Raw genomic sequence first — 27,272 nt, 5'->3', positions numbered from 1 at the left:
CCTTCTCATCCTTCCTGTCTTCCAGCTCTAGCTCGCTAAAGGGAGAATGCTTTCTCATGGGTCACTTTGTTTTTGTAAAAAGATCTTGAGGCCCTGGCCGGGTAACTCATTGGTTAGTGCATTGTCCCGCTACGCCAAGGTTTTTTTTGATCCCCCGTCAGGGCACATATGAGAATCAACCAGTGAATGCATGGAGAGGTGGAATAACACATCGATGTTTTTTTCTCTCTTTTGCCCCCCAAATCAATTAAAAAAAGGATTTTGAAAACATGGTTACTTGATGCTATGCTTTACACAGTCCCTATAAAGAACAATAAGTGAAATGTAAAAGAAAAAAATCCATTGACCAGAATTTAAAATTTTAATTTAGCCTTATTGATTTTAAGAAATTATTTTTCAAGATGTACCATAAAGGTGCTTTTAAATTTTTTTTTAATCCTCACCAGAGGATATTTTTTCCCATTGCTTTTCAGAGAGAGCAGAAAGGAGAGAGGGAGAGAGAGAGAAGGAAACGTTGATGTGAGAGAGACGAATTGATTGGTTTGCCTCTAGCATGCACCCCGTGGGCCGACATTCTAACCACTCTGCCAAACCTGCTAGAGTTGAAGTTCTTTTATTAAAGCTTACTCTATTCCCTAAGGGTTTAGTAGGCATTCAGTTATTTGTATTAATATCAATACACACCCTGGGTGTGAATAAGCATTAGTGGACCTTTGTTCTGTGGTAAAAAGACTCCCCTTTCTACCAAATTCTGTTGGGTCCAAAACATTCGAACATTTCCCCCTCCTTGTTGTGTTCTTAGTGGATTTTTATTTATATCCACATGCTTAATTGCCTTACCTGAGCCTGTGGATAGACTCCTCGTACTGTTTCATGCCGCTCCTTCAGTTGACTTTCAAATGGAACAGTTGTGTAAGATGAATGTTTTGTTCTGAGTGGTGTTGATACGAACCATGCCCATCTCTTCCGTAATGCCATGATTATGCAGAAGCCTGCAGGGTGAAGGGAAGATTGGTTGCTGTGAGAGTCAGCCTGTGCTCTGGAGTCAGGATGCTGCACTCATTATTTATTCTCCCTTTACTTGCATGTCTCTCACTGATTACAGAAGCCAAGAGCTGACATGTTCAAGATCTCGGAAATTTTGGAAATAGCCAAACAGTTCCTTTTCAAGCCTGCTCATTAGTCTGTTTAGAAATGTCATGAGGCAACCTCAAGGCCATGTAATACTTCTATATTTTGTTTTTAGATATTGTCTGCATTATTTTTGATCAAGGGGTGAAGAGCCACTAATGAGGCATTCTAATTTCTTCAAACTGGCAGTCCCAGGAGACAGTTTGTCTGGATCTCTCACCCTGACTACTCCCATTCTGTGTGATTTTAGGCAAGTTACCTTTCCTTTCTAGGCCATGGATCCTTCCTCTATACAATTTGAGTAAAAATGAACCCACCACAAATTTGGAGGATTGAATGGAAAAAAACAAAAAAAAGATATGACATACTTGACTCATTTCTGGACACATAATATCCACTCAGTGATGCCAGCTATTTTTGTCATTATTGCTAATCAGATTTTTATTACTTTAGATTTAAGAGTAATTTATTTTGCATAATGGACTCGATCCCCAGTCTGGGGTGTGCAGGAGGCAGCCCATCAATGACTCTCTCATCATTGATATTTCTGTCTCTCCCCCTCTCCCTCTTCTTCCCTCTCTTTGAAATCAATAAAGATATATTAAAAAAAAAAAAAAGAGTAATTTACTTTGTGTATGTAAAGAAATAGTTTGGAAAGTGAATGTGTTTACAGTTTGTTTTTCTATCCTTACACTCAAAGTGGGTGGTGCGTCATTGACCATCATTTTCTTGGTTCAGTGAGTACAATAGCTTTTAGCTGTGGGGAGAAAAGTCCCCTAGAAAATGTCTGTCAGGTCGCTGTTTTCATGATGGATCACAGCAGGGAAATAGTTTATGTTCTCACCTTAAAACGAAAGAACACTGTTGACGCTAAGCTCTATGGGACAGGAAACTTAAAAAAAAAGTAAAAAACTTGATTAGTTTTTATAAGTGAAAAAAGCAACACATGCTTTTAATAATTAAAACAATACAGATGAATATAAATGAAATATTAATGTGTCCCTTCTCAGGATTAAATTTTATAAAATTATAAAAGTAATATCATGCAATTTAAAAAAAGAGAAAGAATATAAAAGGTGCACATGAACCCTATATTGGAGGACAGCTGAACCTTCATCTTACTTCCAGGGACCGATGCCTCCAACAATTTCATATGTTTGCTTCTGGAAATCTTTTTTGCTTAGAACAGAATTTCTCTTTTTCTCTTTTAAACACAAATGAAACACAAATGAAATAAAAGACCTACTCTTCTGTACCTTGCTTTGTTTCCCCTGATGTTATAACAAAGATTATTATAAATTAGCACTTACAGATTTATGTTGTTTTTTTTAACAACTAAATGGTATTTTAGCTGCAGTCTCATAATTTATTTAGTCAATCTAATATAATGGACTTACAGGCTTTCTAAGTCTTTTGATTTGTCAGTAATCTTCAGTGAGAATTTAAAAATTTATGTGTATAAATATGTATATTTATATATGTATATATGTGTGTATATATATATGTGGGTATGTATATAAATATTCATGTATATGGTGCAAGTAGCCTACAAACATGTAGGAGAAATTGTGATGCGCATTTACATTTTTTTGTTCTTTTTTTTTTTTTTTAAATTGATTTTAGAGAGAGGAAGGGAGAGAGAAAGACAAACATTGATGTGAGTGAGAAACATTGATCAGTTGCCTCCCTCATGTACCCTGACTGGGGATCAAACCCGCAACCTAGGTATGTGCCCTGATCAGAAATTGAACCCATCACCTTTTGGTGTATGGGATGATGCTCCAACCAACTGAACCACCCGACCAGGGCAGAATTTAATTTTTTTTTTTTTTTAAATATATCTTTATTGATTTCAGAGAGAGGAAAGGAGAGGGAGAGAGAGATAGAAACATCAATGATGAGAGAGTCATTGATCAAGCCCACAACCTGGGCATGTGCCCTGACCGGGAATCAAACCCCAATCGCCTGGATCCTAGGTCGACGCTCAACTGCTGAGCCACGCCCGGCCGGGCCAGAATTTAAATTTTTGATAGCTATCCCTACATTACATTTCCAAGAACTTCCTCAGTGTTGACTGCCATCAGCAGAGGAAGAGGTTGCCAGTTTCCCCATTCCTTTGCTAGCATTAGGTAGTATTAGACTTTTTATTGTTTTCCAATTTGATATGAGAATATAGGATCTTATTTCATCTTTTATTTTAAAAATTCAGTAAGATTGATGTGTATTAGGATAAATTCCTAATCGATCAAAGATCTAAATGTTAAGCCATATATGTATTAGAAGAAAATATAGATAAATTCCTTGGTAATCTAGGAGTACAAGAGACTTTCTAATTATGACTCAAAATCCAGAAGCAATAAGAGAAGAAGTGGATAAATTTGAAATAAAATGTATGAAGAAACTATAAAAAAGTAAAGTGATAAATGGGGAAAATATGGTAACCAATATCATAGACAAGTAATATTCTCTCTGTATATGTACTATGTTTATGTGTGTCACTAAATTAAAACTTAAAATGAAAATGACTAGCCTGATAGAAACGTGAGCAAAAGATATGAACAGACTGAAAACTGAAAAAATACACACAAAAACCACAAAAAACCCCCATAAGCTTGCAAATGGTCCTTAAACATATGAGGAGATTACCAACTCATTCATAATAAGAGAAAGGCACATTAAAACCTTACCTGGCTTTCTGTTTCTCACCTGACTGACAAAAGTCTACAGGTTTGATAGCACACTCCATGGGTGATGCCAAGGATCAGCAGGCCTTGTCTTGTATTGCTCATGAGAGTGCAAAGTGAGACCCCTTAGGGAGGAGAATTTGACAGTATATAATGCATTTACCTATGAATTTATCCCTGACCCAACAATCCTACTCTTTTGGACTTGATTCCAAAGATAATCTGGGAATACAGAATGATATATGCACAGTGCTATTCATGGCAGCACTATGGCGTGATAATGAAAGAGTAAATAACCATATCTTGAGGTCTAGATTCCATATGGTTAGCCTAAAGTTTGTAGTCTTCCAAACCAGTCCTGACATCCCAGCTCAGGCATTGGCAGTATTTGGCTAATGTTCAGATGACTTTCAGTTCCATATTAGGAGTTAACAGTAGTGCTGTAGCCAAATCTCAAAGTAGGTAAAAACTTTTTTGGGGTCCTCTTCAAATCTGTTTCTCCAAGCGCAGTGCCTTTTTACTGCCTTTCCCTTCCTTGGTCCATTCTTGTCCATCTCCCTCACCCTTCTTTTCATAAGGGCTCCTCTGTAACTGCTTCTTCCTCCTGGGCACTGGAGGGCCTGGCATGAATGATCTGATTAAGGAAAGACCATAAAATGTTCATCTTCTCTTCTCAGATATTTAATTCAGTAACCAAGTGAATTAAATCTACTTGTGGGCCTGGCCAGAGTGGCTCAGTGGTTGAGCGTCGACCCATGAACCAGGAGATCACAGTTAGATTCCCGATCAGGGCACATGCCTGGGCTGTGGGCTCCATCCCAGGTGGGGTGTGTGCAGGAGGCAGCCGCTCAATGACTCTCTCATCATTGACGTTTCTATCTTTCTCTCCCTCTCCCTTCCTCTCTATGAAAAAAAAAAAAAACACAAAAAAACTTCTAGTAGTAGTATATTTGAACATTCATTTATTTTGGGTGATGAGGTTCTGGAAAGCCAGGTTTTCCGGTATTTCTTATTCTAGGTGGTGCCACTCGAAGATAACATGTTAAGCTCACTCATTTCTTCTGTTTTAGCTGCATTTTACCCACATCCTGTCTCTCATGTTAATGTTTGAAGTTGGGATATATGTTAAAATTAATAAGAACATGAATGTAATGTTCCACTCCTCTTGAAGAGCTGTTACTAAGCTGATAGTTTTTCTTATAGTTGATGGCATCTTAGAACCCAGGAAATGTGATCGTAAGGGGACCAAAAATGTGGAATCAGCATTCTTTATTGGCAAATAGCCACACATGATATTCCTTCTCACTCCCGTTCTGTAGTGAGTTTGTTTTCTGTGTTACTTAGTGAAAAGGGGCGTTTTCTGCGTGATCGTGGGTTGGCACAGAGCAAGCAAATACTCAGAATTGAGAAAGGAACATGAAAAAGTCTGAACAGTCATTTTATTCTTTTGTTAACAATACTGATATTTGTGCAGATATCTTTCTTGGACTTGCATCATTTATTATGATTGATCACTCGTTCTTCCAGTACTTTCTCCTCTGGGTTTCAGTGACTCTGTGCCTGGTTTTATGCCCATCTTGCTGGCCGCCCTTTTCCAATGCCTTTTCTCATCTCAGCTTTTCTGCCACTCCTGCGAATGACTTGGCGTTTTGTCTTCCACTTTTTTCTCTCCTTTCTCTGCTTCTCCTCCACCCCTATACCATCTCCTTGGGTGAACTCATCCACTCCTCTACATTCAGATATCTTCTTAGGGTTTTGATTCTCTGATTTGTGTCTCAAGCCTGAAAGACTCCCTCGAACTTTGGTTTTATATATACAAATGGCTGGCCAGTATTTCCAGGTGGATGTGTAACAGGGATCTCAAATATAGCATGGCCAAAACCCCCCTAGTTATTCTCTCATCCCCAGATCTGTTCCATTCCAAACCCCCCGTCTCAGTAAACGACACCACAAACAACTGATGCTCAGGCCAGAACCCTTTCCACGTGCTTAGGAATCCTACTTGATTACTTGTTGTATGACTCACATCTGATCTCTCGGCGAGTTCTCTTGTTTCTACCTTCAACATATGCCTCTATTTACTTCTCACTCTGGCCATTGCCCTAATCCCAGTCCAGGTTACCACAGTCTTCCACTTACTTTTAGACCAATGTGTCAGCTTCCACCTGGTTTGCTTGCCTTTACTTTTCCCTCATTGCTTATACCTTGTCTTCACAGTGCTTTCAGAATGGGCTTTCTGAGGTAGGAACTAGTTCACGTTTGAAACTCAGTGGCCAGCGTAATCTGGTTCCTGCTTACCTCTCAGATGTTTCTCTTGCTGTTCTCCCTGTGTCCAATCACACTGGTGTTCTCTCTGTTTCTAGAACATGGCAAGCTTGGTGCTCTTTAAGGTCTTTGCTTTTGTGGCATCTTCTCGGAAAGCTCTTCCTATCTCTGCCGATTCCTTCCCATTATTTAAGTCTCAGTTCAGATTTGAACTTCCGAGGGAGACTTATTTTGACTAGCAACCCACCAATTACTCTTTGTCCATTACCCTCTTTTGTTGCCCTAATATCATTGACAGGTGCCTGAAATTACTTACCTGGTTTCCCTGTTTTTGTGTTTTATTGTACTTCCTCCTTAAGACTGCAAACTCCTTTAGGGTAGAAACTCTAGTCATAGCCATATCCCCATAACCTAGAGTACAGCCTCGCACATAGTAAATCTTCATTGTGTTGTGGTTGTTGACTGACTGTTTTATGCTTGTAAGTTGAACAGTGCTTTGACAATACTAAGTAAGATGTATTAACATAAAACTAAGTTCAGAAGTAATTGGATTATTTCTGTGTTCATTGGAGGAGAGACTTCTCTTTTGTGGGATGGTTACTAAAAGGTTAGGTAAATTTGTAGGCATTTTGGTATGTTCACAGATTTCCTGTTGCTTACAACAACTGGGTCACCAGCATAGTAATTCACTTTATTTTGAAAGTCAGTACATTCCAACATTGACAGAATTCCAGACAAAGTGGAATGATTTGCCTTATTTATTGCTGAAGTTCTCCTTGAGAGGGCTTCTGTTGAGATATGGTAAGAGTTGTCTGATGGCTTTAAGGTGACTAGAAGAGTGTGCCAGGATACCAACCTAGCATCTGCAACAAGTAGTTCTGTCTTTAGGTTTTTGTTTGTTTAAAATAAATTCACAGTTTCTATATTCTTATCATGAGCTAACAGACTTCCATGACTTTTTGTTAAATTTATAATATATTGCTCATTATACATTTGCTTTGTCTTTCGAAATTCAACATTGGTTTAGTAAATATTTAATGAGTATCCACAATGTGCCAGGCACTGTAATAAGTGCTGAGGGTGTTGCTGTGAATAAGAAAATCTCAGCTCTACATATTAGTTAAATAAATTGCCTTTCTTGAAGCTTATTTAGATTAGTATGACCTTCAGGGCTTTGGGAGTTTGGTAGAAGTGCTGTATGTATGTGTCTCACACATTATCCTCTGTCATCTTTCTTCTTGTACCTACTTGTGTACTGTTGAGTGTTTCACGGCTATTTGAATGTCTGTTCTGTTAGGATCTGGACATTCAGAAAGCAGCAGATAAAAATGTATTAAGTATTTCTTAAATAGTAATAAGTACAGACTGGAAAAATTATTTATTTTAATACAGAATTATAAAGTGCCAGAATGGTCTATGCAGCCTGCTATGGGAGTGCAGAGAGGTGGCAACTGACCAATCTCAGGCTGAAACTGAAGGATGCGTAGGAGTTAGCCAGGTGGATGTTGAGGTGAGGGGCTATATGAGTTGCTGTTCTGAAGAAAATAAAGGTATTCTAGGCAGATGGCATAGCACAAGGTTTAGTAATTCCAGGTGGCTTAGTGTGGCTGGAGGGAACTTAGGGAGAAATGAACATTGAAGTTGGGGAGGTGGCTAGATCTGGATAGGCCTTGAATGTCACCGTGAAATCATTGGAAGGTTTCAAGAGTGCTGTGAGCAGATCGATATTAGAGGAGTATATTACTGATGGTATTGTGGGGAGTGGTTTGGAGGGAACCAAAAAGGTAGGTGAATATTCCTCATTTCTGAGTTTGAGCAGGGAAGTGACCTAACCAAATTTATGTTTTATAAAAGGCCACTCTGGCTCTTGGGTGGGACATACACTGTTTGGAGTGTGAATGGGAGGAGTGAGACCAGTTAGGGGATCATGGTATTCAGCTTATGTATAGTAATATGGAACTTCCCTTGCCGTTTTAGTGTTTTAAGAATTTTTGGATCCTTTCTCTTTATAAAAATATTTTACCATTTTTCTAATAAAACATTGGTGGAACAAGTTTTTGCCAAGTTACTCGAAGCTCTGAGGTGCTCACCTGCCCTCTCACGTAGTGCCCACACTCAAAGCCCCCTTCTCAGGTAGAGGTGTAGAGGCAGGCATCCGTCTGTCCTTTTAGTTCTGCATGACTTCTGACCTCAGCTTCTGTTTCTATTGAAATACCATTGGAGGTGCTGTGGTTTTCAATTTTGGTTTTCCTTTCATTGTGGTAATCCTATTTTAAAGTGTAAGTCCTTTTAGGCAGCAAGGTAGTTGGAATAGCATCAAGCACTTTAGGCATTTATAAATTCATGTCAATAAGCACAATGGGTTTGGGTGATTTGTTGCACTGCTAGTGAGTTTATTATTGTGTATAACAATATCTAATCAAATTGTTGGGAGGAATAAAGGCCTCAGTTTGAGGTTAATCTTTAACTTTTCAAGGAAGACAAATTATATTTTTAATAACTTCTCAAGCTGAAGAATATTCAGCGTATGATAAGACATGTACTTGAAAAATATTAACATGCAGCCCAAAAGGTGCAATTTCCTCTTTAAAGGTAAGTTTAGGACAGTTTCTCTTTAACTTTTGGAAGTTATTAAGTACTCTCAAGTATTGAAAATACAGGAAGCAAATGCTGACCCTCTTTATACTTTAAATGAAAAGATAACAGCACAGGTTATACATTTTAATATTCATTTCTCATGAGTGTTTCCATATTACAGCAGTTCCTACTATATTGTAATTGCCTGTTTACCTGACTTGATTCTCTCCTTTCTCTGCTCTCCCCCAGCAGTCGCAGTGCCATCTAAGTAAGCGCTTGTATATTTCTGACCAGTTAAATGTGATACTTTTCTTTTTCATATTCATGTTTTTAACAGAAAATGCATCAGACGCAGATTTATGGCTCCTGAATAGTTGTACCGTAAAAAACCCAGCTGAAGACCACTTTAGAAACTCAATTAAGTAAGTAGAAGTTGATTTTTTCTTATTTTTTATAAGTGAGGTAAGAGTTAATTTAAGGAAATTAGCTTTTAAAAGATTGCTAATATAAATGTTCAGTATGTATCAAAAAAAGTATGAGTTGGACTTTTAATATTATATTGCTTTTGCATTTATCTGGTGAAGAATGAAACTTTAATGTAGACTTTTCTAATAGGTGATTTTTGCATTTGTGAAGTTAGCTAATAGGTGGTTGGAATATTTGTTAGATATTAACAATGTACTCTTCTCAGGGAATCCATTCTATACTTTTTGAAACTATCCAAAGCAGTCCTTACCTCTGTTCTCTTCCCTGCCCATTAGCACTGTTCTAGATGCTAGTAATGCCTGGCTATCAAGGGAAATATGGTTTGTTAGGGAGGGGGGCATGGGTATATGAATCCTTGGTTCTTGCTTTGTTCCCTCTAGTTAAAGTGAAAGAAATATCCTTTTTTCACGTGTCCTCTGAATCTTACCCCACCCACTTAGAAATCTCATTTTATAAGTTATTTCCTCATTCTCCTATCTTTTCAACCTCTCTAGTCCCGCTGGTGCCTTTTCATTGGTATTTAAACATGCTCAAGTCTGATCACCCCCACGTACCCCTTTTAGCAATCGTCCTATTTTAGTTCTTGCCTCCCAGCCAGACTTCAGATTCTTCACCACCTAACTTCACTCTAACACGTACTCCTGTCTTCCCCCAAATTGGTTTCATTATGAACTATACATATATAAGATTTATGAAAACTATCGTTTAAAAAATAATAAAATTACTGTCAATATGTCCACCACCAGCATAAGAAATATGACATTGTCAAGACCTTAGAAATCTTCATGTCCCTCTTTCAGATATACCCCTAAAAAGTAATTTTTATCCTGATTTCTGTGAGCCATTCCATTGCTTTTATTAGTAAATTTATCATCTGTTAAGTATATTTCTAAACAATTGGTTGTTTAGTTTTCCCTGTTTTATACTTTATTTGTTGGATTTAAACTGTTCGTGTTCTGAGATTTGCTTCTTTCCTTAAACATCCTGCTTTTAGATTTATCCATGTTGCTGGATGTGAAATTGCTCTGATCACTTGTTGCATGAGTTTGCCACAATTCGTCCATTTGACTATTGATGGAGTTTTGAGTTTTCCAGGGCTTTGCTTGTATGAGTGAACACTGCTACTGTGAATATTTAGAACATGGTTTCTGGGGCACATGTGTAAGGGTTATTTTAGGATATGTGACTAGGAGTTGAGTTATTAGGTCATAGATATGTACATATTCAGACTTTAATCGGTAACTCCAGACTCGTTCCCCAAATGCATGTATCATTGTTCACTCCCACCAGTAATGGATTCAAGGAGTTGTTTTCAATTCTTGCTGGTAGTTGATATGGTCAGACTTCTAATTTTTACCAGTCTAGTGGTGGAGATGGTATCTCAATGTGGTTTTAATTGCATTTCCGTAGTTATTGATGATGCATCTTTTTATGTTTTATTGGCCATTTGGATTTTCCTTTTTCGTGAAATGGCTTAACTTTTTTTTTTCTGTTGAATTGTTTGTCTATTTATTTGTGAGAATACATTTCATGTGGACCAGGTACTAATCCTTACATGTTACACATGTTTCAGATATCAATTGTGGCTTATCTTTTCACTTTCTTTAGTGGCATCTTATGATGGAGATAAATGCTGGTTTAAAATTTATCAATCTTTTTCTTTGAGTCTGTGCTGTTATTAAGAAATCTTTTCTTACCCTGAAGTTAAGATATTCTCCAATATTTTCTTCTAAAAGTAAAAGGCTTATGGATTTTACTCCTTACACTTAGGTTTATAATCCATCTGGAGTTGACTTTTTTTATTTGTTTATATGGTGCCAGAAAGGAGGTCCCAATTTATTTTAAATTTCAAAATAGTTTTATTTATTTTTCCATGTAGAAACCAAATTTTCCCAGCGTCATTATTGGTTTGCCTTTGTTTTTAAAACTTTATCCTCTCCCCTTCTCTCTCTGTTACCCACTCTGTCATGTCGAGTGTCCATAGGTGCTTGGGTCTGTCTCTGGGTTTTATTTAGTTTTATTAATGTTTCTTTATTATGATACTTATTCTGCACAGTATTAATTAATGTAGATGTATATTAAATGTGTAGATATTTAAGAGTGCTAGTGCTTTTTTGTTCTTCTTTAAGGGTGTCTTGACTTTCCTTTGCCCTTCCATAAAGATTTAATATCATGTTTTAAGTTCAACAAGTGATTTTTTTTTTTTTTTAAATATATCTTTATTGATTTCAGAGAGAGGAAAGGAGAGGGAGAGAGAGAGCTAGAAACATCAATGATGAGAGTCATTGGTCAGCTGCAGCCCGCAACCTGGGCATGTGCCCTGACCAGGAATCGAACCCTGATCGCCTGGATCCTAGGTCGACACTTAACCACTGAGCCACGCCCGGCTGGGCCAACAAGTGATTTTGATTGTGGTTACATTGAGTCTTTTGATGACTGAGAGGAGAGTTGATATCTTTACACTGAGTCTTTCAGCCCATGACTAAGGCATTTAGGTCATCTTTGACTTTTTATGGATTATAATTTCTTTCATGTAGCTCCTGTGTATCTTTTAGATGTCCCCCCTAACAATGTAGATACCAAATTGTTCCAATATCATTTATTTAAAAAAAAAAATCTATTCTTTCTCATTTTACCTGTGCAGTATTTTTTATATTTATACTATTATAAAAGGTAAAGTTAAAAAAACCTCATTTTCTAAATGTGTCTACTCCCTTGGACCTCAGAGAATTATCTCGTGCAGCAGTGTGCAAAATGGTTGGGTGTAAGTGAGAGTATAGATCAGGAGTCCGTAGGATAGAGTTGCAGTAGTCCAGGTACTGATGACCTCCTTTTGGGTAGCGGCGTTCTGAGTTGGAAGGAAGGAATTGACGTGAGAAAGAATTCTTTACACATTTAGCATTATTGATTATGACTTTTAGGTCTCTGACTAGAATGGTATAGGGAATTCCAGAAAGAGAGTTCAGTTAGAGGGAAGACATGTTTTGGTTTTGGTCATGCTGTATTGGAAGTCACAGCCAAATACTGTAATAAAATAATGGACACTATTGTATCTTTATTGATAGTATTCTTTGTGGCAGGCACTGTTCAAAGTGCTGTATATCTATTGGATATTATCTTAATTCTTGCAGGCTATCATGTCATAGATTTCAATTTTGTTTATTATTCATTCATTCATTCATTCATTCATTCATTCATTCATTCAAATCCTCACCCTAGCATATTTTTTTCCATTGCTTTCCAGAGAGAGGGGAATGGAGAGAGGGAGAGAGAGAAACAGCGATGTGAGAGAGACACATATAGATTGGTTGCTTCCCACATGTGCCCTGACCAGTGCCAGGGATGGAACCTGTAACTGAGGTACATGCCCTTGGCCAGAATCGAACCCAGGACCCTTCAGTCTGAGGTCTAATGCTCTAACCACTGAACCAAACTGGTGAGGCCTCAATTTTATTTTTATTTGACAGATGAAGCAGCCTGTTTCATAGATGAAGTTCTCTAAGGCTGTTCAGTTCATAAATGGAGGAGGTGGGGTTTTAACCTAGGCAGTCTGACTAGGAGTCTGCATGGTTAGCCACTTTATTACTGTGCTTCCCAGACAAAGATGTCAGGTTGTAGAACTGAGGCAGATATCACCTTAGTGATATAGATTTATATTGTTTGCATAGAAGTTATCATAGTTGAGTGTGATGGCATCCTCAATTCAGAAATTATAGAGGAGCAGAGAAGAGTTCTTGCCAGAACTGTGGTGGGAGGCAGAGGAGGTGGTAGTGATGTGGGACGGAACAGGGATGAATTTGGGTCATGCTTAGGAGCAGGAGGATTATGTTTACCAGATGCTGCTCATTTTCAAAGAATGCTTTTGATTTTATGAGAAGTCTGTCATGTTCTAAGGTTATTTTTTTCTGCTATAGGAAAGGTAAATAAGATAGAAAGCTATTTTAGTGCTATGGACACCCCTAAGTGCAGAGCCCAGAGAACTTAGTTTCTGTAATAACCAGTTTTATAATCTAATTAATGGATATGCTTCCAGACTGTTTCTAAAAGTTTAAAAACTCAAATGTAACTTGTGTTAATGGTTTTGTTATACACATAAACTGTGTTGTGAATGTGGTTCAGAGTAATGATATGGTGTTTGAATGATTAAGCAAGGTAACCATGTAGGAAAAGTTTGTCATTTTAACACCACAAAGCGAGTGGAGACACGCACAGGTTCCTTTAAGTACTATTCTGCTTGATTGAAAGATCATTTAAAAACAGTATTATATTATAGGTCATTAAGTATTTTTTAAAACATGGCTTTGAAGACTTTTTGATAATTACAACTAGTTCTTGTTAACACCTAAGCTAACATTTGGTTTGTCTCCAGAATAAATACAATGCTGTAAAAAGCACAGTAAAAATTGACACGGAGAAAATATCAAATTCAAGTGACATTTATACATTTAAAACCTTCAGTGATAGATTACCTACCTTGTCAAGCATTTTGCTTTCTTTAGAAGCTTTCCTCCTTGTCGTCATCTCCTAACAAAGAAAACAAAGATGAATAGTTCTTGAACTCATTATACCTTGTCATGCCACCCATTTATCTCCTCTCACTCTAGCTCTATCCTTTCCCTTCAGCCTCATATCTTGCATGAGTTTTGTTTTCCACGGTAGTGAGGCAAGATACAAATCCAAGGAGAGCCTGATAGAGTGTTTCCTCTCTCCTTGTTTTGTTGCACCCACCCCCTTGTGCTCAAATGCAGAGGTTTACAAGGAAGGGCTGTGACCTACTTTTTTCTAACCTGGACCCCCTATAAATAATGATTGCTTCACTCTGCCACTCATCCCAGTGTTTGTCATCCTTTTTGACCATCTGCTTTTGTTCTTCTGATGTTTCTTGGTTGTCTTTAATTCCTTATTTTATCTCTCTTGAGCCTCTAGGCAGTAGTCCATTTTGGTTTTTTATTTTTATTTTTAATTTTATTTATTTGAGAGAGAGAGAGAGAGAGAAAGAAACATCAGTGTGAGAGAGAAACATTAATTGATTATCTCCCGTATGTGCCCTGATGGGGATTGAACCCACAATCTGGACATGTGTCCTGACCGTGAATCGAAACTACCACCTTTTGGTGTAGAGAATAGTACTCCAACCAACTGAGTTACACCAGCCAGGGCTAGGTCATCTTGTTGTTTTTTTTAAAAAATATGTTTATGTTGATTTCAGAGAGAGGAAGGGAGAGGGAGAGTTAGAAACATCAATTATGAGAATCATCTATTGGCTGCCTCCTGTACACCCCCTACTGGGGTCGAGCCCATAACCCAAGCATGTGCCCTGACCGGGAATTGAACGGTGATCTTCTGGTTCATGGGTTGATGCTCAACCACTGAGCCACGCCAGCTGGGCCATCTTGTTTTAACAGGAGTAAAGAAAAATAACTCTTAAGGGACTTACTGTCTTCCATGTGATTAATACAATCTCATTGATTAAGACCCCTGAATTGATTATGAGTTTCTGACAAGATAGCCACAGACTGATTGTTTTTGGGTGGAGGGGGACTATTTCTCCTGGTGGGTGGTGGTGCTGGTGGTGAAAATACTAGGTTTGCAGTTTCACAGTATCAACAGTCATGGGAAGAGTATTATTTAATCTTGGTCAGAGAGAATATTAGCTTAAAATTATTTGGAAATCTTCATTTTATAAACTAGTGCTGATAACAAATCACTGTGTTTAAATAATTCCTTAATCTAGTCAAAATACCTGATATGAAAGTGCATATCTGTGTTAATCTGTAGGCTGTACTGCTCAGTACTTACACTGGCTTTCTACTAGTTGATCTAATTACTAAAGGTTTTTAGAGTTTGTATAACTGATGTTCAGATTGATAAAAGAGTAGGAGTTTTAAATAGCAAAAATAGAGGTAAAATATTTTTTTGCTGCCTTTTGACTTTGAAATCTTAAGTGCTATTGCCTTTACTGATTTTGAAAAACTCATTGAACCCATGATTTGTGATGGCAGCCTATTGCATGCATCTCTTCCTCTTGAGCATTTGCTAGTTGCCCTGTCCTTCTTTTATCCATTATACCAATTTGATTTAGACATATGGCCTTTAACTTGAGGGGTTCTTGAGCAAACAAAGATGTTTTTGAAAGAGATCAAAAGTTTCAAAAAAAATAAAATTTGCTCTTAATGAGAGTATCAAATAAGAAAACTGCTTTAGTTAATGCTTTATAGAAATGTGGGATCTTTTCCATGCCACCTAAAGGAGGTCATTCAGAGGCTGGTGAAAATAAACACATCTTGTGTGTTCTATATAAATGACAGAAAGAATAGCCAGCTTGCTTTGATCATGGACTGTCAACCTCTGTTTGACCTTGTGCATTATTAACCCAAATGGGCATTGTGGCTTAGCCATACTGATAGTCGATAGACAAGAGTCACTAGTTCTTTGAACCACCTTTGCTTGTAGAAGTAAATGGTAATGTTGAAGGAATCTGAGTGAAATTACTGGAAAGAATATTGGAAATATAAGACATGGACAAAGAAATGTGTGTTGAGACAGAGGATACCTGCTTTGTATACTATCTTCTATCTATAGGAAAGCTCCTTATATAGAATTCTGTTGATCAAGCAAATTATTGGATAAACTATTCCTATTGTGAAAATACTTTGTTTTGCTTTATGTAGATTTAACTTTGAGTGCTTCATTGTAAATTGAAGTTGGGGAAGGTGCTAGAATATTATTTCAACTTGAACTTATAAAATGAATTGCCTTAAAAAAAGCTGATTTAAGCTCTGGCCAGTGTGCCTCAGTGGGTTAGAGTGTTGTTCAATTTCCTATCAAGGGCACATACCTGAGTTGCAGGTTTGATTCCCCACCCCTTGGTAGGATGGGAGAAATTATCCAAAGAATTTATCTGCATATGTGCAAAACCCATGGACACAGACAATAATGTGGTGAAGGCCTGGGGGGGGCTGGGGCGGGGTGGAGCGGGTCAATGTGAGGAAAAAGGGGACATCTGTAATACTTTCAACAATAAAGATAACTTTTAAAACACAAATGGAAAAAAAATATTCTCACTCCTTGGGTGAGGATTTAAAAAAACACGTTGATTTAAGAATAAAGAGGTGCTTTCCCTTTCAGTTAGTACCTATCCTTTTAAAAGAAAAGGAAAAACTTGAGTGGCACTATTTTTTTTTTTTTTTTTAAAGAATAGTTTATTGACTTTTAGAGAGGAGGGGAGAAGGAGAGAGACATCGATGCAGGAGCAAAACACTGATTGGCTGCTCCTGCATGTCCCCTACTGGAGATGGAGCCCACAAGCTGTGAATGTGTCCTGAGTGGGAATTGAACTGGCAACCTTTTGGTGCAGGGACGATGCCCACCGACCTAGCCACACTGGTCCACGGATAGACTGGTTCTATTTTAAACTAGATTTGTTACTAATCAGGTTATCTCTTTTTTTAATTAAAAAATTTGGCATTGGAAGATAAAACACTGGAATTTAGTTTGGCCTTTTGTAAGGAACAGGTTAGGTAACAAGTTGTTTTGTTAAGTTTATTTCTTATAGTGCAGATTGTAGATTTTTTTAAAAACTTAGATATTTTAATTTTAGTTTTTTTAGTTGTATGAAATAGCTTTAAGTCAGTATAAGTTTTATATTATTGTTTAAAATGTCAGTAGCAGATGCAGTGAATCACGATATGCTTTTCTAGTTACAGTCTCATTTTAGCTATCCCTCCCCACCAAAATGTTGCCCTCTATTGGAAAGTTAGTTTAAACCATTGTGCTGTTTGACTTACTATGTATTATTGATCAGGTACTGTGTAATGCGATTGTTTTTCTCTAAATAGTGGTAAGCTTAATAAGAGTTTACAATTCCTTGAACTGTTTCTCATCTATTTCCGTTGTTGAGGTACTATCTGTATGCTGATTACTCCCAAATTTCAGTTTTGGACTCTATTCTCTCCTTCCAAGATCCAGACTTGTGAATCGCACTGTTTCCTTCACTTCTTCATTTAGATGACTTGTTAACACTTTAAATCATCAGAACCTCTTCATTACCTACCTCACCTTTTCCCAGCTAGCGTTTCCATTCCTATTGCTTATCTTGTTTGGTTGCATAGTCACCCACTAAGTAGACCGGGAGTTTTCCTTGATTCCTTGTTTCTTTCCCCCTTTTTTCTCCCTGGCCTCAAGGATTGATTTGACTTCTAAAGTATCTTTTCCTTCCTCCTCTTGTCCCCTTCTTTCTCTTTCCTTTTGCCCAGTGTTTTATTGCGTATGTGGTAATAAAGCGCTCCTCTTTGCACTTGTGGTGAAGCACTGTGTTTTCATGTTTCATCACACTGCCACAAACTATACCGTATCTTTTGAATTTAATTCTTTCTCTCCATCTCTATTGCTAATGTCTTAGTTATGGTCCTCATTATCTCTTCTCTTAATATTACAGTAGATTTTTAGCTTTTCTCAGCTTCTTTTCTGTTCTAGTTCATGCTGTCCTCTCCTTCATGCCCTGTAAGATTCCTTCTCAGCTGTAGGATACATACAGATAAACATATTAGTGTAAAAAGGTATTTTAAAAAATCTGTACCTTGCCTACCTTTCTGACTTCTTTTCTCGCCACTCTGCCATAGAATTTTACTTCTCCCCTAAATTATGTGATTTTTCAAACATATAATGTGTTTGCATGTATTCTTCCTTTTCCCTGGAATATGCTCTCCCTCTCCCCCAAATGCATGTGTGCCCTCCCGCACACACACACACACACACACACACACGCGCACAGGCACACACACGCACACACACACTCACATACCCCATGTAATCCTGCCTGGCAACCTGGTCATCTTTTGGAACTCGTATCAAATGTTATCTCCCTTCTAACTCCCACCCCTTACCGCCAAGGCCCACAGAGGTAATCACCCTCTGTTCTGTGCTCTTCTTTATCCCATACAAACATCTATTGTTGCATATTACATTTTATTATTTGTTTACACATTTGGCTCTTTACTAGATTGAGTCTTGAGGTCAGGTTAGTGACCTCAGGAAAATCCTTGTTTGTGGAGTCTTTGATCCTGTGACTCTACCATGTAATGATTTTCCTTCTCTTGGGAAACACCATTAATAGAGTAGGACAGCTTGTCAACTATCCTAAGAATGGTCCCCCAAGGCCAATTTGAATCCCTTGTTAGTAACAGGCTATATATTTGCAAATGGGGAAAGAACATTTTAATTTTGAAATATTGTATTTAAAGGACTCTTTTTAGAAATAAGGCTGTTTTGCTTATGGACTAAGGGAAAGCCTGCCACTTATCCTAAATGAGGTAAGAAACTGTTTGTCACTATTGGTGCCCAGTTTCCTTCCAGAGGGAAGTAGTAAAGGGTAAGAATCCTTCTCCTTCCTTGGAGTAGTCAGTTGGTTGTGCTGGCAGAAGCTCTGCGGTGAGTGGCTGGATGCCGTTTTTCCTGCCAGACTAAGTGAGCTGAGCCAGCTTCAGGACCTTCGCCACTGGATTAATTAAGCATCTCCTCTTGAATCAGAGGGTAAGAAAGTTGTAGATAAAAATCTGGTAGTGTTTGGCCTTGAGTTTGTCACACAGTTGTAATCGCTCAATACGTGTTTGTACAGTCAGTTGGGCCCATTCTTCCCTTTCTGGGGAGTTTAGCATCCTTCTGCTATCTGTGCATCAGCAGGTCATTCTTAATGTATCATTTTGTCTTAAGTATATTATACACTATGTAAGTATATTATCACAGCACTTGTCTTACCTTTGAGTATTAAATTGTCCAGTTCTGATGAATGAGCAAAGAATATCAGATATATGACCGGGGGGGCCGGGGGAGATCAACCAATCAACATGGCTGTTGTGGGGGAAGAAGTAGAAGTGCTGGGAAGGTTAATCTGACACGAGGCCACTGTGAAATGAGTCCAGCAGTAAGATGTGTGCAGACAGTGACATGGTCTTGCCTGTTTACTCGGGGGCCCTTGTCTCTAGAACAGTGCCTGGTAAACAGTTGGCACTGGTTATACAGTGAATTAAAGGCTGATTTGATGAAGACCAGACTGCTCTGCAAAGCCCCCGTTCATGTGTTAGGACTTCTTATTGTCTACCATATGTGAATTCGTATTATTCAAGTCTTAAGTCATGGTTCTGTTTAGTCTACTTTCTGTTGTTGCTAGGACTTTGTAGTATTTTTTCCCCCATCAGCTAGTCTGGGGTTAATAATGGTATCGGCGTAACATGCTTTCTGGAAACATAAATGAAGAGCTCTCTGTTGATTCCTAAAGTGAGCGGTGAGAGTTATATAATTCAGAGCAGATTTTGACCAATTTCCTGTTACAGGCTTTAGTTACTTATCCCCTAACCATGGAAACACATGAAGATGAATGGGAATGTAGGAGGATTATCATGTGACATATCCCAGTGAGAAGTTTGATGGGAAATAAAGGAGAAAGTATATTGGAGGGTTAAATTCCAGGTTGACTTAACAAAATAAAAACAAATGAAGGATCAGTTAAATTTACAGTTGAAAGATTTCTTAATTTGCAAATCAGGAACAGAAAAAGCAGTTCAGATGTAGTAAGTCATTTTAAAATGCAAAACTGAGTTTTGTAGTTATCTAAAACCTTTTTGAAGAACAGTATTTTGCATATTTTATGATTACTGTTCCGTCAACAGTTGCTTTGTTTTTGTCATTTTAAGCAAGAGAGTGAGTGAAAGAGGTCAGTGTATTATGTACTAGCAACAGCTGGCTGATAGCATTGAATACTTACGTAATTAAATATATGTGTTGGCTGTTGTCCTAACAACTCTGTAGGTGGAGGCCCCAGAAAGCGTGCAGAAACTTGCTTCCTCGGATTAAAGAAGAAATCAACATTATCTAAGCCTGTGCTCTCAGCCAAGAGTGATTTCCTATTGTTTTGTTTTGAAAGACATTCTACTTATTCTCGATGTGTGTGTGTTTATACAACAGTAGAGAAAAAAAGACTCTTGTGTTTATTTCTCCCTTCACTCTGTGCTCTAAGTGTGAAAACATAATCTTTCTTAATTTTTAGTCTCTCGGTAGTGTTGTTTAATTAAGTGTTGATAACAAATGAAATAAAAACGCATGACCTTTAAACCATAGGACATGACACTAAAATATTAGCTGTTTCTGTTTCTTACCTATGATTGCACTTAGGTTTAGGTGTCCTCTGGGCCATTTTTAAGAAGTTACTTTGATTTTAGATTACATTAAGGCATGGTTGTCTATGATCATGAAAAATTGGCATGGGGTGTCAGTAAAGGGGAAATCAAATCCACAGGTAAAGCACAACTGTGCTGTTAGCTAATAGCCTTACCTGTGGGTGCAAATCCTACCCAAAGTACCTTGTGTTTACCTGTGTTTTTATTGTTTAAGGGCTGAGGCCTTTGAGTGCAGGCTTTGATGATTGGATAGCCCCTTTGTGGGTATTAGAAAAAGATGCCATTCTTGTACAACGCACAATGGCTGTGTGTGGCTTCTCCATGTAAAGAACTCTGTATTTTAATCATTTCTATCTGTCTATACCCCATTTCAAACTTCCTTAGGGGCAGCCACTATGCCTTTTATCCCAGCACCTAGTACAGTGGTTGACAGTGATAGCTGAACAAAGGAACGAACCAACTCATATGTTTGTGTTCTCTATATATTTATCCCCTGGACTCCCCCACCCTGCCACCATCCTTCTTGTGTCAGAATTAGTGTCTTCTTTTGTAGCTTTTCATAAAACTTTTTCTGTATCTCTCTTTCCTATTAGATTGTATTACTTAGAAATTAAATTCAGCTGCATGTCCTAGAAAACCCAAGAAGTGGAGGCTTAAATAAGATAGGGGATTTATTTTTCTTTATATAATGCAAAGTATATAGTTAGGAAGTTGCTGGCTTTGACTTAGCAATTCAATGATGTGAGGGCTAGGTTTCGGCTGTTTTATTGGTCTTGCCATGATGGTGTAAAATGGTTGTTACTCTCCAGCCATCATATGTTCTTTCCAAAGAAGGGGAAGTGCCAAAGGGGACAATGCCAGTTGATTTTGTCCCTCCTTTAAAGGAGCTTATAGGAAGTCTCATTGAAAACCTGTGTTTACATCTCATTGGCTGGAACATATCACGTGACTAACGCTGTTGGTAAGGGAGGCTAGGAAATGTATTTTCATTTGTTTAAGGCTGGTCACATTGTTAGTCCCAGCAGAGCTGGGGCTCTCAGGAAGGAGGAAAGGCAGAATGCTCCCTGGGGGCTAACTCTGTCTCTGCGGCAGGTTGTAATCTTGGGTCAAGATACGTATTTTTTTTAATCTTTCTCACTTGTCAGAATAGTGTATTCAGTGAGGTTCCTCAATGTACTTTCGAACAGATAACCCTTCTTTCTCCTGTTTACTTTTTCAGAATGTTAAGAAACCACATAGTTGACATTTGAGAACTTTCCCTCCTTTTGGTTACCCTGAGCTGTCTTTGATGAAGCAATAGCACAATATGTAAGAGGAGCTCATGGCTTGATGTTGCACACCCAAATAATAATAATAATGATAATAAGAATACAGCAGGTGCTTGAAAAACATTATTTTGTTATACAACATTGATGAGAAGAAAAAAAAATTGCTTCCTGGCCAAGGCTACTTTTCTGTGTTGAGTTTGAGTTCTCTCCATGCCTGGGTGGGTTTTCTCTGTGGACTCTGGTTTCCTCCCACACCCCAAATCTGTGCACGTGAAGTGAACTGGCAAGTCTAAATGACCCCAGTCTGATTGAGTGTGGGTGTATGTGGCCCTGTGATAGAAGGGCATCCTGTCCAGGATGGGTCCCGCCTTGCATCCTGACCTGCTGGGAGAGGCTTTGGTCACCCAAGACTAGGAAAGGAATCAGTGGAGTGGAAAATCATTATCTGACTTGTTTTTATTAATCTTTCTTAGATGTATGTAGAACTCACGTTTATTTCACTGTTTAATATTGGAAGTGTTTTGGGTCTTTGTTTAGAAGTTTGGTGATGTTTTCATGACCAGAGATATGTGATAGGAACTTAACTCTTGTTTCTATCCATTAGCCTGTGGTAGAATTGGCTCTGTTATACATTATTTGGTTTAAAGTCACAGTTCCCAAGAACCTATCCACGATATGAAGTGAAGACTTACTGTGATTGGGATTTTCACATACTTGCTTCCACTCTTAAGATCTGCAGTCAACATATTTGAAATGGAATCTATAAGGAAAGTATCTCATTGTTTCTAAGATTCATTTTTGTGATATAATCATTGTAAATATGGTTTAGAAACTAGAAATTGTAAAATAATTTATTTTTAAAAAAGCAGATTTAAAATTGTCAAAGATCTTAACAAATGAACACAAGTTGAGAGTTAAACTTATTTTATAATTAAATGTTAGAAAACAGTATTTTATGTAATTCTAAAAAGTTTATTTCAGCTAGAGAACAGTGCTTCTCTTCATAAAGATAGAAATTTAGTGTTTTACATTTAACTTAAAAAAAATGAAGAATTAGATGTAACCTGTGAAAATCTAACTGATGGGAAGCAGTCCTGTAAAGCTTGCTGTAGATTTTCCATAGGTTGGCATCACTGGATATTATTAGAGGTAAGTGAAGAATGTCAAGTTCTCGTCCTAGAATGCACTCTGAACATTTTGCAGCAGGCCTCCCTGCAGAGATACCCCACTGAGCAATTGTCACTACTACCCAGGTGTGTTGTGTTCCAATGGCTCATTCATTCTTCAGTGTTTTTCTTCTTTTGGTGAGAGAGAAAGAGAGAGTGAGCACCTTTCTCATTGTAGAAGAAAGCGACATTGTATTTTATATATGAATGTTAAAGCAGGCTAATTCCCACCTGATGAATGAATAAAATGGAGACTTGCCAAAAAAACCCCCCAAAAAACCAGCCGCCCAAAGTGACCGAGTCACATGATAGAAACTGTTTTGGGAAGAATACAAATTAAGGTACAGGTCAAGGACCTCTTTTACAGTATGTTTTACAAATCAGCAGCTTATCCGTTGTGTCAGCCGATGACGTGCTTTCTAGATCAGAAATTTCTTTTCTATTGTAAGAGGGATCAGATAAGCAAGTTTATGGCAAAACTGAAATGTTTAATTTGATGCTTTCCTTAAAAGTCTGTGAATATTTTATGATAGTCACTGAAGAGAAAGACTTGTTTTTCTTTAAATGAGAAAATGCTTTGAGTCAACTTTTTAAAAATAAGGTTTTGGACATCCACAGCTGACATGCTGATTAGTTTACTGTTTTGGTGTTATTTTAATAAATAACAAAGGTTTTGGTGTCATTGATCATTTAAATTTAAAATGGTAATAAAAAACATGAAAATAGAACTGATGGATATTATATTGAGCAGATCTTGGGCACGTGGTACCTTCAGTATATGTTTCTGATTCCTTCATTGTCCCACTGCCAAATTAACTTTGGGCAACTGTTAGAGCCTCACTGTTGGGCATTAGAGAGGAACACAGATGCAGTTGAGCCCCTGGGTCTTGGAATAAGGTGCACTGTTATAGTTGGGATTAGAGGAGGGGGCTTATCTGTAACCCTAGTGGAAATGAGAGGAGTATCCAAGACCAGGAATCTGGGGAGTCTTCCTCTCCTGTAGACCTAGGGCACTGTTTCTGAACCTTATCAGACCCAGTGTCCTTTTGTATAACAAGTGTTTCGCAGTGTACCCTTTATTCTGAAGTGAAATTCATGAATAATATAACCTACTTACACACAGTGAATAACACAATGCTCTGAATATAATTAAAATAAGGGAAAATAAACAAACAATAATGTAATATACATTTCAAAATATAAATGCTTGGGCACAAATACACTGGAAGACCTAATGAAATTGCCTATATATAGAATTATACTGAATGTGGAGTAATGAATTTATTCATATGTGTGTAGCCTTAGCAGCTTAAATACCAAGAATGACATTACCCTAGTCATGTGCCTTTCCAGAATGGATGACAACTCCTGGTAAAATTCTTAATGAAAAAAAGTATGCTTTTCTATTTGCATAAAAATTGGATTCTTGGAATTAAGAAATACATTGTGTCTATATGTAAAATAGAGTTAGATTCTAGGAGCAGATATTGTAAATATGTTCTTCACATGCATGAATGTTCAGTGCAACATTCAGAACTCGTGCAGAGCATGTGGAATTCTTTGTACAGAACAGACCTGTGCATTAGAAGACGTCTAGCACCTCTGACTTCTGTCCCCTAAATGGCAACTAAAAACTAGAAAGACCTGAGAGATTTTAACCGTCTAATGATTACAATTTCTATATGACTCAAAACACGCAAAACAAGATTTTAAAAAATCTATAGAGATTTAAAAAAATATGTAATTTATATATGTCTATATACATGATATATATATACACACACATACACATATATAGGTATGTATCACTTGTATATAAATGAACAGTGTCAAAGAGTGCCTTAAATGAGACTGTCTTATTAAAAATCTTCCAAAGTATATGAACTAGCAACTTATAGAAGAGCAAATGCCAGTGGCAAAAGAGCATGAAACTATTTTCATTCTTCCCAGTGTCAGAGAAATACAAATTAAAATGATATAGTATTTCTTTTCCTAAGTAGATTCAGTGCTCCTAAGATTGTAGGAACATGTTTACTGTGATACATTGTCGGTGGGAGTTTGAATTACTATAATTTTCTCAGAAAGTAATTTTTTGATAGGTATAAAAATTAAAATTACGCATACCCCTTGATTTAGCAATTTAGTTTTATGACCCTCTCCTGAAGATGAAAAACACTTGTCTGGAAGTCTAAGGATATAAAGTCATTTATTGTGCCATTGTTTATAACAGCAAAAAGGGCTATAACAAATCTGACTCCTCCCTCCCTCCCTCCAACTGACTATTCTGGAATAATTCCACACAGGTATATCAAAGGCTTCCTCATTCTGTGTGTGTGTGTATGTGTGTATTCATAGAGTACTTCTTTGTTGTGTTATTTATTTATGGATTCATAGTATTCTATTTTATATACATGACATTCTATTTAACTACTCACCTGTTGATGAACACTTAGTTTTTTTCCTATAATGGGCTATTATAAATATTATTTACAAATATGTTTTTACTGGAACTTTATAGAGTTAAGATTTTTTAACTTGCATCTTGAAATAATATACTACTGAGAAGTTGCAAAAATAATGCAAATACTTTCCATAGACTTTTAGTCCAGCTTCCTCTAATGTTCAGATACCTCACATTACCATAGTGCAATTATAAAAACAGGAAATTAAGAATGATACCGTGCTATTAACTATCATACAGACCTTATTCAAACTTTGTCTTTTTCCTGGTCCAGGATCCAATTTAGGATCTTACATTTTATTTGGTTGTCACAATCTCTTTGGGACAGTTCCTCAGCCTGCCCTTGACCACTGTGACATTGGCACTTGTGAAGAGTAGCGGTATGTTGTGGAAGATTGCCTCATTTCAGTCTTTCCTCTGATATTCCCTCTAGATTAGATTCAGATGTTCTGCATTTTATCAAGAATATGTGTAGGAGTGATAGATATGTGCCCTTCTCAGTGTGTCATACCAAGGAGAGTCAGGATGTTACATCTCTTTTTAATTAACTTTAACATGTAGTAACTAGGTGTTAAATTCACTTAATTAAGGTGGTGGCTTTCAGCTTTCTCTGCAGTAAAATTACTGTCTTCCCCTTTGGAATTAATAAGTATTTTGTGATACTTTGAGATTATGAAAATGTCCTGTTTCCCATCATACTTTTACCATTAATTTTAGCATCCATTGCTCATTCCTGCCTGTAGCAGTTAAAACTGTGGTCTTTATCAAGTGATTTTTCTATTTCCATCATGCCATTGACATTAATAATTAAGATCTTACTGTAAAGAAGAGCTGACTCTTCTTCTTTGTTAGTTCATTCATTTATATCATTATGGAGTCAAGGTTATTTATTTTATTCTGTGGCACATAATCACTATCATTATTTTATTGCTTAAATTGTTCTGTATTTGGTTCCTTTAAGTTGGCTTCTTACTTTCAGGGACCATAATATAGTCTAGGCTCATCTTGCACTTTCCTCACCTCAGTCCTTTCGTTGGTGAGTGGTATAGAGAAACCTAATCTGAGCACTAGGTATGCTCCTTGCTACTGGGAAGTCATTGTTTCTAGGTAGTTAGTAGACAGAGATAGGAAATGTATATATGTACACAAACATCTTATCTGTTTCTATATCTGTTTATCTGTATAGGTATTAAAAAGTATGAGGTCATACTACTACCTTTGATTCTATTTCAGCTGCACAGGATTCATTTCTGGCCCTCCTCCATTTCTTTTCTCCATAACTCTGTCCTGTAATAGTGAGAGAACACAGCTCTCATTTTCCACAATGTATTAATGTTATCTGTTCAATTCAGTTAAACACATAGCGTAGTTTCAGAGTAACTAACCCATTGTCCTGTGAGAAAGACATTTTCTAACTAGACTATAATATTTAGGTCTTTTTTGTCTTTAATTTTACAGTATGTAGTCAAAATCCTGCTTTCCAGTTACATAGATTAGTTCTTTCCTTTGCCACCTCATTCAGTGTTGTTGTGTTATTAATTTGTAATTCAAATAGGTTAATTTGTTACTACTTGTATTCCATTATGGACTCTACCCACCTCTTGTTTGGTGTTAATTTTGTTTATTTATTGAGTTTATTGGGGTGTCATTGGTTAATAAAATTATACAGGTTTCAGGTATACAATTCTACAGTACATCATATTGTGTGTTCACCACCCCAAGTCAAGTTTCCTTCCATCACCATTTATACCCCCTTTACTTTCCTCTACCTTCCCCCAACCTACCTTCCCTCTAGCAATTGCCGTATTGTTGTCTGTGTCCATGAGTCTTTCTTTTTTTTCTTTGCTTAATCCCTTCACCCTTCTCACCCAGCCTCCAATGCCCTCCTTTCTAACAGCTGCCAGTCTCTTCTCTTTATCCATGAATCTATGTCCACTTTGTTTGTTAGTTTATTTTGTTCATTAGATTTCACATACAAATGAAATCATATGGTACTTGTTTTTCTCTGACTGGCTTATTTCACTTAGTTTAATACTCTCCAGGTCCATCCATGCTGTTGC

The 27,272-nt window shown here is 37.3% G+C and overlaps 1 protein-coding gene across 5 annotated transcripts in view; it reads left to right on the top strand.

Moving 5' to 3' along the window:
• Window positions 1–27,272, top strand: part of CDKAL1 (CDKAL1 threonylcarbamoyladenosine tRNA methylthiotransferase) — a 551,454-nt gene that overhangs the window by 84,926 nt on the left and 439,256 nt on the right. For all 5 annotated transcript variants that reach the window (XM_087820618.1, XM_087820616.1, XM_087820619.1 and 2 more), the window contains one exon: window positions 8,995–9,079. In XM_087820618.1, the coding sequence (XP_087676744.1) occupies window positions 8,995–9,079 (85 nt within the window). The remainder of the gene's footprint in view (window positions 1–8,994; window positions 9,080–27,272) is intronic.

This window comes from Miniopterus natalensis, chromosome 9 (assembly GCF_054644295.1).
Source record: "Miniopterus natalensis isolate mMinNat1 chromosome 9, mMinNat1.hap1, whole genome shotgun sequence".
Lineage (NCBI taxonomy): Eukaryota > Metazoa > Chordata > Mammalia > Chiroptera > Miniopteridae > Miniopterus > Miniopterus natalensis.
This window is presented reverse-complemented; position numbering and strand designations above follow the sequence as displayed.